The 12,278-nt window shown below is 56.3% G+C and overlaps 1 protein-coding gene across 1 annotated transcript in view; it reads right to left on the reverse strand.

The window, feature by feature from the left end:
* Positions 1-12,278, reverse strand: part of LOC140390585 (tapasin-like) — a 43,243-nt gene that overhangs the window by 19,578 nt on the left and 11,387 nt on the right. The window contains exons 3-6 of the mRNA XM_072475789.1: positions 7,921-8,193; positions 5,340-5,681; positions 3,405-3,731; positions 2,498-2,599 (exon numbers count right to left, since the gene is read on the reverse strand). Coding sequence (XP_072331890.1) covers positions 2,498-2,599; positions 3,405-3,731; positions 5,340-5,681; positions 7,921-8,193 — 1,044 coding nt within the window. The remainder of the gene's footprint in view (positions 1-2,497; positions 2,600-3,404; positions 3,732-5,339; positions 5,682-7,920; positions 8,194-12,278) is intronic.

Raw genomic sequence — 12,278 nt, forward strand, 5'->3', positions numbered from 1 at the left:
TGTGGGGGCAGGAGGAGGTTACAGAGATAGGGAGGGTTGTGGGGGCAGGAGGAGGTTACAGAGATAGGGAGGGTTGTGGGGGCAGGAGGAGGTTACAGAGATAGGGAGGGTTGTGGGGGCAGCAGCAGATTACAGACATAGGGAGGGTTGTGGGGGCAGGAGGAGGTTACAGAGATCGGGAGGTGTGTAGGGGCAGGAGGAGGTTACAGAGATGGGGAGAGTTGTGGCAGCTGGAGGAGGTTATAGAGATCGGGAGGTGTGTGGGGGCAGGAGGAGGTTACAGAGATTGGGAGTTCTGCATGGGGCAGGAGGAGGTTACAGAGATCAGGAGGTGTGTGGGGGCAGGAGGAGGTTACAGAGATGGGGAGAGTTGTGGCGGCTGGAGGAGGTTATAGAGATAGGGAGTGTTGTAGGGGCTGGAGGAGGTTACAGAGGTAGGGAAAGTTGTAGGGGCTGGAGGAGGTTACAGAGATAGGGAGTGGTGTAGGGGCTGGAGGAGGTTACAGAGATAGGGAGGGTTGTGGGGGCTGGAGGAGGTTACAGAGATAGGGAGGGTTGTAGGGACTGGAGGAGGTTACAGAGATAGGGAAGGTTGTGGGGGCTGGAGGAGGTTACAGAGATAAGGAGAGTTGTAGGGGGCTGGAGGAGGTTACAGAGATTGGGAGTGTTGCAGGGGGCAGGAGGAGGTTACCGAGATCGGGAGGGGTGTGGGGGCAGGAGGAGGTTACAGAGATAGGGAGAGTTGTGGCGGCTGGAGGAGGTTACAGAGATAGGGAGGGTTGTAGGTGCTGGAGGCGGTTACAGAGATAGGGAGAGTTGTGGCGGCTGGAGGAGGTTACAGAGATAGGGAGGGTTGTGGGGGCTGGACGAGGTTACAGAGATAGGGAGAGTTGTAGGGGCTGGAGGAGGTTTCAGTGATAGGGAGGGTTGTAGGGGCTGGAGAAGGTTACAGAGATAGGGAGGGTTGTAGGGGCTGGAGGAGGTTACAGAGATAGGGAGAGTTGTGGGGGCTGGAGGAGGTTACAGAGATAGGGAGGGTTGTAGGGGCTGGAGGAGGTTACAGAGATAGGGAGGGTTGTAGGGGCTGGAGGAGGTTACAGAGATAGGGAGGGTTGTAGGTGCTGGAGGCGGTTACAGAGATAGGGAGTGGTGTAGGGGCTGGAGGAGGTTACAGAGATAGGGAGGGTTGTGGGGGCTGGAGGAGGTTACAGAGATAGGGAGGGTTGTAGGGGCTGGAGGAGGTTACAGAGATAGGGAGGGTTGTAGGGGCTGGAGGAGGTTACAGAGATAGGGAGGGTTGTAGGTGCTGGAGGCGGTTACAGAGATAGGGAGGGTTGTAGGGGCTGGAGGAGGTTACAGAGATAGGGAGGGTTGTAGGTGCTGGAGGCGGTTCCAGAGATAGGGAGTGGTGTAGGGGCTGGAGGAGGTTACAGAGATAGGGAGGGTTATGGGGGCTGGAGGAGGTTACAGAGATAGGGAGAGTTGTAGGGGGCTGGAGGAGGTTACAGAGATTGGGAGTTTTGCAGGGGGCAGGAGGACGTTACAGAGATCGGGAGGTGTGTGGGGGCAGGAGGAGGTTACAGAGATGGGGAGAGTTGTGGCGGCTGGAGGAGGTTATAGAGATAGGGAGAGTTGTAGGGGCTGGAGGAGGTTACAGAGATAGGGAGGGTTGTAGGGGCTGGAGGCGGTTACAGAGATAGGGAGTGGTGTAGGGGCTGGAGGAAGTTACCGAAATAGGAAGGGTTGTGGGGGCAGGAGGAGGTTACAGAAATAGGGTGAGTTGTGGGGGCTGGAGGAGGTTACAGAGATAGGGAGGGTTGTGGGGGCAGGAGGAGGTTACAGAGATAGGGAGGGTTGTGGGGGCAGGAGGAGGTTACAGTGATAGGGAGGGTTGTGGGGGCAGGAGGAGGTTACAGAGATAGGGAGGGTTGAGGGGGCAGGAGGAGGTTACAGAGATAGGGAGGGTTGTGGGGGCAGGAGGAGGTTACAGAGATAGGGAGGGTTGTGGGGGCAGGAGGAGGTTACAGAGATAGGGAGGGCTGTGGGGGCAGGAGGAGGTTACAGAGATAGGGAGGGTTGAGGGGGCAGGAGGAGGTTACAGAGATAGGGAGGGTTGAGGGGGCAGGAGGAGGTTACAGAGATAGGGAGGGTTGAGGGGGCAGGAGGAGGTTACAGAGATAGGGAGGGTTGAGGGGGCAGGAGGAGGTTACAGAGATAGGGAGGGTTGAGGGGGATGGAGGAGGTTACAGAGATAGGGAGGGTTGAGGGGGCAGGAGGAGGTTACAGAGATAGGGAGGAATGCGACCAGAGATGCATTGATGTGTTCTCTGCTCTAAGTTCGCCAACCAATGGAATCCACTGTGGAGACATCACGTGATCACCACCCTGCGATCATGTGGTCACAATGACTGGGGTTCCCAGGCCCAGTCCAGGCTCTGGCCTGCACCGAGCCTTGTGGACGACGGACAATTTAAAATGCGGTCTTTGAGGCACTTACCTTTTTCAGTGAATAACCAGTAGAAAAACTTCAACGTCCCGTACAGAATGAAGGCACAAATGAACATCCCAATCGCGTTGTCTATGGAGGGGCCAACTGCTCCTTCAAAGAGGTGAAGAGAAAAGATGTTCAGTCCATGGCAGACCCCCCCCCCCCACGGAACAAGCCTGCCCGCAGATCGGTAAGCCCCGATCGCGGGCCAGGCCACCGTGGGGACCCCCCGCCCCGGGATCAGACCCCCCCCCCCCCCCCGGACCGCCCCCGCGCACTTACCTGCCAGGTTCCGCCGTGCGTGAGGTGAGTAATTCACGCCGGTGAGACTGGCCATAACTGGACGGCCGCTCGGCCCTTGGGGGCCCAGAGAATCGCCGGGTGGGGGGGGGGGGGGGGGGCGCTGTCGACGGCCCCCGACCAGCGTGGCGGGAAAAGCGGCGGAGGTGAATAGGGCGGCTGGGCAGGATTCGCGCCTCCCCCCGGGGATTCTCCGACCCGGCGGGTGGTATTCTTGTCATAAGACGGAGTGCAGTGAAGGTTTACCAGGTTCCAGGGGTGGCGGGACTGTCTGAGGAGAGATTAGATTGGGATTGTTCTTGCTGGAGTTCAGAAGAATGAGGGGGGATCTCACAGAGACTTATAAAATTGTAACAGGACTGGACAGGGTAGATGCAGGGAAGATGTTACCAATGATGGGTGTGTCCAGAACCAGGGGTCGCAGTCTGAGGATTCAGGGATAAGGAGACATTTCAGACAGAGATAAGGAGACATTTCTTCACACAAAGAAAGCAGGATTAGGCTATTGAGTTGGATGATCAGCCATGATGGTGATGAATGGCGGAGCGGGCTCGAAGGGCCGAATGGCCTCCCCCTGCTCCTATCTTCGATGTATCTATGTATGTGTTTCCGTTACCTGCGACCTTGAGGGTTATGCTCCTGCGGACTGCGGACTTGACAGACACGTGGTCGACGTAGCAGGTGTAGACAGTGTCGTGGTCGCCCCAGGCGGGATTGACGGCGATGAAGCTGGTCACGTTGTACGTGCCGTCGGGGTTATTGCGGTGGCCGCTCAGCCAGCTCTCGGCCACGGGCTCGGCACTGCCATTGCCGCCAGCCTTCTTCCTCACCCAGCTGACACTCACGTCCAGGGGGTAGTAGCAGCTGACCTCACACTGCACGGTGTGTTCCTGCCACGGGGCCAGGTACAAAGGATCCGGACTCAGCACCAGTTTCGGAGTTTCTGCCAACACACGTGGAAGAAACAATAAGTGGCCACTCGATAGCCGATCACCCCCACCCCTCCCGCTGCAGCTATTGGGGGGCGCACCCTCGACGTTGAAGATCGTGCCCCCCCCCTCGGGATCCCAGCACAATATGGTTACAATAATCTTTATTGTCACAAGTAGTCTTACATTAACACTGCGATGAGGTTAGTGTGAAAAGCCCCTAGTCGCCACATTCCGGCGCCTGTTCGGGTACACAGACGGAGAATTCAGAATGTCCAATTCACCTAACAAGCACGTCTTTCGGGACTTGTGGGAGGAAACCGGAGCACCCGGAGGAAACCCACGCAGACACGGGGAGAACGTGCAGACTCCGCACAGACAGTGACCCGGCGGGGAATCGAACCCGGGACCCTGGCGCTGTGAGGCAACAGTGCTAACCGCCGTGCCGCCGCTGGATTTGAACAATGCAGTGTCGAGCGTCTGAATAATTTGCCAGCAGGGTGTCTGCCCACGTTGCCGATAAGGGTACCCCCCTGCCCCCTGTTTGGGCAGCTGGCTGCCCACCTCTCCATTACCCAGCCAGTGATTGGAAATCTCACTTCAGCTCATTTCAACAACTCGGCTGGTTCAAAAGAGTAATATATATATTACGCAAGGCCATACAGCAGTCTGCAAAAGGGCGCAGGTGGATATTCTTGCCCAAGGCCAGAACAGGCGGAATGGGCAGAATGGACTCCCTTAGTGTTGGTGGTCTAGTACGGACAGAATGACCCAGCTGGCCTCTTGTGTTGCTACCGCTCGACCATTGTACGGATGTGGTTCGCCCATTGTCAGAAGCGTGTCGGTGAGGGTGAGGGACTGGGAGGTAAGGAACGCAGACGGGGTGATGCCCCAACGCAGGCTGGCACCTTCGTAAAACTGGGGCCAGCAAACAGACCACAGCAGCACCACTGTTTCTTCAGAAGTATCTCAGTTTCTCCCATTTGGTCCACTGTCGGAAAAGGCACGCCCTAAACAGAGTAGGCCCCAAGGCCTTCACCTGTGCCGCGAGCAGCGTTCGCTCCACTCTCTGTTACGCGGCCCTCGTCATTGTTACTGATTTCTGGCCGACGGTCCCCCTATTATTCACGATACCCCTTCACTACTGGAGATCTAACTGAATCACTGAATTCTTACGGTGCAGGAGGACGCCAATCAGCCCATCGTGTCTGTACTAGCCCTCCAAACGAGCATCGTGACTCAGTGGCGTTCCCCTGCCTTTTCCCCCAACCCCTGCACATTGTTTCTGTTCAAATAATCACCCAGCGACCTCTTCAATGCCTCGATTGAACCTGCCTCCACCTCACCTCCAGGCCGCACATTCCTGACCCCAGACCACTCGCTGGGAGAGTTTTCTTTTTTTCCCACACATCGCATTTGCAAATCCGTTAGAATTTGTGTCCCTCTTAAACCCTCCAATCGGCCGCGCACCCGACCCTCAACCCAGGCACAGGCACACCCTGACCGCCTATAAGGCACCCCCCCCACCCCCGGCCTCCGAACCGCCCACCCCCGACCAGGGAACCAGTGGGAACAGTTCCTCCTGATCCACCCTGTGTCCTATTCCCGACGCTGACCCATACCTGAGACCTCCAGGTCGATGGTTTGCTGCGCGTGCAGGTTGGGCATGTAAACGGTACAGATGTAGCTGCCTTCGTGCCCCATGTGGACGTTGCGAATCAGGAGCGAGGCGTTGCCGTGACTGTGAAGCTCGTAGAAGAACATTTCGGTGCCCTCCTCCGCCGCGTCCACCCGGTCTTTGGCCCCGTTGTAGGCGTACACCAAATGCCCGCTGCCCTTGAACTGGTATCGCCACTCCACCGCAAAGCCGGTCTTCCGATCCATGGCAAAGCCGCAGTCCAGCAGGATGTCCCGTCTGAGTTCCGTCTTCACCGACGGGGTGCTGGTGAAAACATTCAGGACAACTGGAATCAGAGAACGAGAGAAAGACGCGCATTTAGACGGTGCAGCAATTTTACAGCAACTGGAGTCGTTGGAAAGTAGCGACACTGCTGGATCAGTGAAAGACATTGGGCTGGATGCTCCGCACACTCGCGCCAGAATCGCGGCCGGCGCGGGGGGGCGGAGGAGGATCGACGTTCCCGCAGGAAATCGGGACCGCCGCCAGTTCCCCGGTTCTGCGGGCCCCAAAAAGCAGCATACTCGGGGGGTAGGCCTGGGGCCTACCTGCAGCCATTGCTGGCGGCCCGCTCAGCCATCCTTCACCCCTGACCGGCCGGAGTCCCGACGGCATGGATCTAATGTGCCCCAGTCGGTCGGGATACTCGCGTGGCAGCTCGGTCTCGGTCCGCGGCCTCCCTGGTCGGGGACGGGCCAATCGGAGGCCGGGGGAGCCTTGCAGGCGGCCGGGGAGTGCTTGTGTCGGGGTTGAGGGTCGGGCGCGCAGCCGATCGGGGGGGGGGGGGGGGGGGGGGAGTTATATTTACAGTCCAGCTCAGCAGTCCGAGTCCGCCATGGAGCACAGCGCGGTCGCGGGAGGGCAGCACGGAAGCACAAGTGGATAGCATGATGCTTCCCAGCTCCAGGGTGAAAGGTTCGATTCCCCGCTGGGTCACTGTCTATGCGGAGTCTCCCCGTGTCTGCGTGGGTGTCCTCCGGGTGCTCCGGTTTCCTCCCACAGTCCAAAGACGTTCGGGTTAGGTGGATTGGCCATGTTAAATTGCCCCTTAGTGTCCAAAAGGTTAGGAGGGGTTACTGGGTTACGGGGATAGGGTGGAAGTGAGGGCTTAAGTGGGTCGGTGCAGACTGGATGGGCCGAATGGCCTTCTGCACTGTATGTTGTATGTATGGACGTGCGGGGGCCCGTATCTGCAGCAAAAGCTGTGAGATCTACTCCGGCTCCCTGCTAGCCCCCCGCAGGGCTGGGCACTTGTGTCCCTTTGATCCAAGGTTTTCTGGCGTAAAACTCCACCGTTTCGATGCCGGTGTGGGGGCAGAGTCCCAGTGCTGGAGAATCCAGCCCATTCTCTCCTTCCAGTCAGAAGGTTGTATTTCAAATCCTGCTCTGGGACTTGAGCATGTCAATCGCGTCTCGTAGTGCTGGAGTGCTGCAGTGTTGGAGGGGCCTGGTCACAAAAGGATTCAGGCCCTAACCAACCTCTCAGTTGGGGCCCTGACCAGGCTCGTCCGAAGCATGCCTGCCTGTGGCCGGATATGGCCCATGAAGATCCCCCCCCCCCCCCCATGGTGGGTGTACCTACACCTCAGGGACTGTGGTGATGAAAGAAGGCAGCTCACAACGTCCTCAAGGGCAACTCGGGATGGGAAATAAATGCGGGCCTACCCAGCGACGCCCACATCCCGTAAACAAATTGTTACGTCATGTGCTCTAAGGAACCAATACTCACTTTAGCTACTCTCTTCCTTTTTATATACATTAGAAGCAGTCTGTTCATTTTGTCTTGCTAATTATCTTAAAGCTGTGCTCTCACTCAATATAAGTTTCCCCCCCCCCACCCCCGCCCCGTGTCACTGGAAATAACAACTCCCTATAAGACCTGTATCTTAATAAAGGAATCGCGTAGAATCAAGTTACTTTGGAATGTAGCAATGTTTGGATAAAAAAGACTGAGGGTGGAATTTTCTAACCCCCCCCTCTACACACACCAACACTGTGGCATGTTTTCCAGCCACTGGATGGGAAGACCCCGCGGGAGGGAAGGGCTGGAAAATTGAGCCCGAAGGTTCATCGCGTTCACTTTCTTCCAGCCGCTTAGTCTCATGTTACAATGATAATGGAGGCGTTAACTCATCATAATGATTGATCTCTATCAATGAGTCCATAACAGGCTCCAGACAGAGTCTGTGGGCGGGATTCTCCCAGCCCGGGGCCGGTGCGTTGAAGGAGGCCACTGCGCATGCCCGGAGCCCGCGGCGCCCAGTTCGCGCAGGGATCGGCAGCTGGAGCCGCTCCAGCGCCGTGCTGGCCCCCTGTAGGGGCCAGAATTAGTCACCGGGTTTACGACGGCGTTTACGACGGCATGGTCACTCTGCCGCGGGATTAGAGAATCCCGCCCACCGCTCCTCCTGGTCACGATGTACAGACCAGGACGTTCCGTGGGGTTGGAGCGGTGTTCAGTATTGGGGGGAGGGCTCACTCAGTGGGGGGGGGGGGGGAGCGGGGGGCTTCTCTATCAGTGATACCTGATGTCTGTTGCGGGGAGGTGTCCTCCACCCCTCTGGGGCCCGAGGTGACCCGGTGGACACTGGCCACGCTGAACGAATGGTCGAATGTCTGGAGGTGGCTGCAGAACCAGGTGCTGGAGCGGTAGGCCGGCGTCCTCTCGTCCTCCGTCAGCTCAGAGGCCCAACGGACACTGGACTCCTGCGGAGAATATTTGTTGATCTCACACTGCGGCTTTTCACTCGGATCCCTGGGCGGTTTCAAACCGGAGTGAGCGGTGATTCTCAAATAATCTGTTCAATAAATAAAAGAGAAAAACACAAAGATGAAGAGACTGTGATTAGAAATTTCACCACAACACAGAGCCATTGTCAGATTGGTGTCACTTTGCTGCATGGAGGCATTCTCATCAGGTCAGGAATTACACTGACTGTGTGTGTGTCTGTGTTTGTGTGTGTCTGTGTTTGTGTGTGTTTGTGTGCATGGGTGTCTGTGTGCATGGGTGTCTGTGCATGAGTGTCTGTGCATGGGTGTGTGTGTGCATGAGTGTCTGTGTGCATGGGTGTCTGTGTGCATGGGTGTCTGTGCATGAGTGTCTGTGCATGGGTGTCTGTGCATGGGTGTCTGTGCATGGGTGTCTGTGTGCATGGGTGTGTGTGCATGGGTGTCTGTGTGCATGAGTGTCTGTGCATGGGTGTGTGTGTGCATGAGTGTCTGTGTGCATGAGTGTCTGTGCATGAGTGTCTGTGCATGGGTGTCTGTACATGAGTGTCTGTGCATGGGTGTGTGTGTGCATGAGTGTCTGTGTGCATGAGTGTCTGTGTGCATGGGTGTCTGTGCATGACTGTCTGTGCATGAGTGTCTGTGCATGGGTGTGTGTGTGCATGAGTGTCTGTGTGCATGAGTGTGTGCATGGGTGTCTGTGCATGAGTGTGCATGGGTGTCTGTGCATGGGTGTCTGTGTGCATGGGTGTCTGTGTGCATGGGTGTGTGTGTGCATGGGTGTCTGTGCATGAGTGTCTGTGCATGGGTGTCTGTGTGCATGGGTGTGTGTGCATGGGTGTCTGTGTGCATGAGTGTCTGTGCATGGGTGTGTGTGTGCATGAGTGTCTGTGTGCATGAGTGTCTGTGCATGAGTGTCTGTGCATGGGTGTCTGTGCATGAGTGTCTGCATGGGTGTGTGTGCATGAGTGTCTGTGTGCATGAGTGTCTGTGTGCATGGGTGTCTGTGCATGGGTGTCTGTGCATGACTGTCTGTGCATGAGTGTCTGTGCATGGGTGTGTGTGTGCATGAGTCTGTGTGCATGAGTGTCTGTGTGCATGGGTGTCTGTGTGCATGAGTGTCTGTGCATGGGTGTCTGTGCATGAGTGTGCATGGGTGTCTGTGCATGGGTGTCTGTGTGCATGGGTGTCTGTGTGCATGGGTGTCTGTGTGCATGGGTGTGTGTGTGCATGGGTGTCTGTGCATGAGTGTCTGTGCATGGGTGTCTGTGCATGGGTGTCTGTGCATGGGTGTCTGTGTGCATGGGTGTGTGTGCATGGGTGTCTGTGCATAGGTTTAAAGTGAGAGGGGCAAGGTTTAGAGTAGATGTACGAGGCAAGTTTTTTACGCAGAGGGTAGTGGGTGCCTGGAACTCGCTACCGGAGGAGGTGGTGGAAGCAGGGACGATAGTGACATTTAAGGGGCATCTTGACAAATACATGAATAGGATGGGAATAGAGGGATACGGACCCTAGAAGTGTAGAAGATTGTAGTCTAGTCGGGCAGTATGGCACGGGCTTGGAGGGCCGAAGGGCCTGTTCCTGTGCTGTACATTTCTATGTTCTTTGTTCTTTGGGTGTCTGTGCATGAGTGTGTGTGTGCATGGGTGTCTGTGTGCATGGGTGTCTGTGCATGGGTGTGTCTGCATGGGTGTCTGTGTGCATGGGTGTCTGTGCATGGGTGTGTGTGTGTGCATGGGTGTCTGTGCATGGGTGTCTGTGTGCATGGGTGCCTGTGCATGGGTGTGTGTGTGCATGGGTGTCTGTGTGCATGAGTATCTGTGTGCATGGGTATGTGTGTGCATGGGTGTCTGTGTGCATGGGTGTCTGCATGGGTGTCTGTGCATGAGTGTGTGTGTGCATGAGTGTGTGTGCATGGGTGTCTGTGTGCATGGGTGTCTGTGTGCATGAGTGTCTGTGTGCATGGGTGTGTGTGTGCATTGGTGTCTGTGTGCATGGGTGTCTGTGCATGGGTGTCTGCATGGGTGTCTGTGCATGAGTGTGTGTGCATGAGTGTCTGTGTGCATGGGTGTCTGTGCATGGGTGTCTGTGTGCATGGGTGTGTGTGTGCATGGGTGTCTGTGTGCATGAGTGTCTGTGTGCATGGGTGTCTGTGTGCATGAGTGTCTGTTTGCATGGGTGTCTGTGCATGAGTGTGTGTGTGCATGAGTGTCTGTGCATGAGTGTCTGTGCATGGGTGTCTGTGCATGGGTGTCTGTGTGCATGGGTGTCTGTGTGCATGGGTGTCTGTGTGCATGGGTGTCTGTGCATGGGTGTTTGTGTGCATGGGTGTCTGTGTGCATGAGTGACTGTGTGCATGGGTGTCTGTGCATGGGTGTCTGTGCATGAGTGTCTGTGTGCATGAGTGTCTGTGTGCATGGGTGTCTGTGCATAAGTGTCTGTGTGCATGAGTGTCTGTGTGCATGAGTGTCTGTGTGCATGAGTGTCTGTGTGCATGGGTGTCTGTGCATGGGTGTCTGTGTGCATGAGTGTCTGTGTGCATGGGTGTCTGTGTGCATGGGTGTCTGTGTGCATGGGTGTCTGTGTGCACGGGTGTCTGTGTGCATGGGTGTTTGTGTGCATGGGTGCCTGTGCATGGGTGTTTGTGTGCATGGGTGTCTGTGTGCATGGGTGTTTGTGTGCATGGGTGTCTGTGTGCATGGGTGTCTGTGCATGGGTGTCTGTGTGCACGGGTGTCTGTGTGCACGGGTGTCTGTGCATGGGTGTCTGTGTGCATGAGTGTCTGTGTGCATGAGTGTCTGTGTGCATGGGTGTCTGTGTGCATGGGTGTCTGTGTGCATGGGTGTCTGTGCATGGGTGTCTGTGCATGGGTGTCTGTGTGCATGGGTGTCTGTGCATGGGTGTCTGTGTGCATGGGTGTCTGTGTGCATGGGTGTCTGTGTGCATGGGTGTGTGTGTGCATGGGTGTGTGTGTACATGGGTGTCTGTGCATGGGTGTGTGTGTGCATGGGTGTCTGTGTGCACGGGTGCCTGTGCATGGGTGTCTGTGTGCATGAGTGTCTGTGTGCATGAGTGTGTGTGTGCATGGGTGTCTGTGTGCATGGGTGTGTGTGTGTGCATGGGTGTGTGTGTGCATGGGTGTCTGTGCATGGGTGTGTGTGTGCATGGGTGTCTGTGTGCACGGGTGTCTGTGCATGAGTGTCTGTGTGCATGCGTGTCTGTGTGCATGAGTATCTGTGTGCATGGGTGTCTGTGTGCATGGGTGTCTGTGTGCATGGGTGTCTGTGCATGGGTGTCTGTGTGCATGGGTTTCTGTGTGCATGAGTGTCTGTGCATGAGTGTCTGTGTGCATGAGTGTCTGTGTGCATGAGTGTCTGTGTGCATGAGTGTCTGTGTGCATGGGTGTCTGTGCATGGGTGTCTGTGTGCATGGGTGTCTGTGTGCATGGGTGTCTGTGTGCATGGGTGTCTGTGTGCACGGGTGTCTGTGTGCATGGGTGTTTGTGTGCATGGGTGTCTGTGTGCATGGGTGTCTGTGTGCATGGGTGTCTGTGCGCACGGGTGTCTGTGCATGGGTGTTTGTGTGCATGGGTGTCTGTGTGCATGGGTGTTTGTGTGCATGGGTGTCTGTGTGCATGGGTGTCTGTGCATGGGTGTCTGTGTGCACGGGTGTCTGTGTGCACGGGTGTCTGTGCATGGGTGTCTGTGTGCATGAGTGTCTGTGTGCATGAGTGTCTGTGTGCATGAGTGTCTGTGTGCATGGGTGTCTGTGTGCATGGGTGTCTGTGTGCATGGGTGTCTGTGCATGGGTGTCTGTGCATGGGTGTCTGTGTGCATGGGTGTCTGTGCATGGGTGTCTGTGTGCATGGGTGTCTGTGTGCATGGGTGTCTGTGTGCATGGGTGTCTGTGTGCATGAGTGTGTGCATGGGTGTCTGTGTGCATGGGTGTGTGTGTGCATGGGTGTGTGTGTGCATGGGTGTCTGTGCATGGGTGTGTGTGTGCATGGGTGTGTGTGTGCATGTGTGTCTGTGTGCACGGGTGCCTGTGCATGGGTGTCTGTGTGCATGAGTGTCTGTGTGCATGAGTGTGTGTGTGCATGGGTGTCTGTGTGCATGGGTGTGTGTGTGCATGGGTGTGTGTGTGCATGGGTGTCTGT

Source organism: Scyliorhinus torazame, chromosome 14 (genome assembly GCF_047496885.1).
Source record: "Scyliorhinus torazame isolate Kashiwa2021f chromosome 14, sScyTor2.1, whole genome shotgun sequence".
Lineage (NCBI taxonomy): Eukaryota > Metazoa > Chordata > Chondrichthyes > Carcharhiniformes > Scyliorhinidae > Scyliorhinus > Scyliorhinus torazame.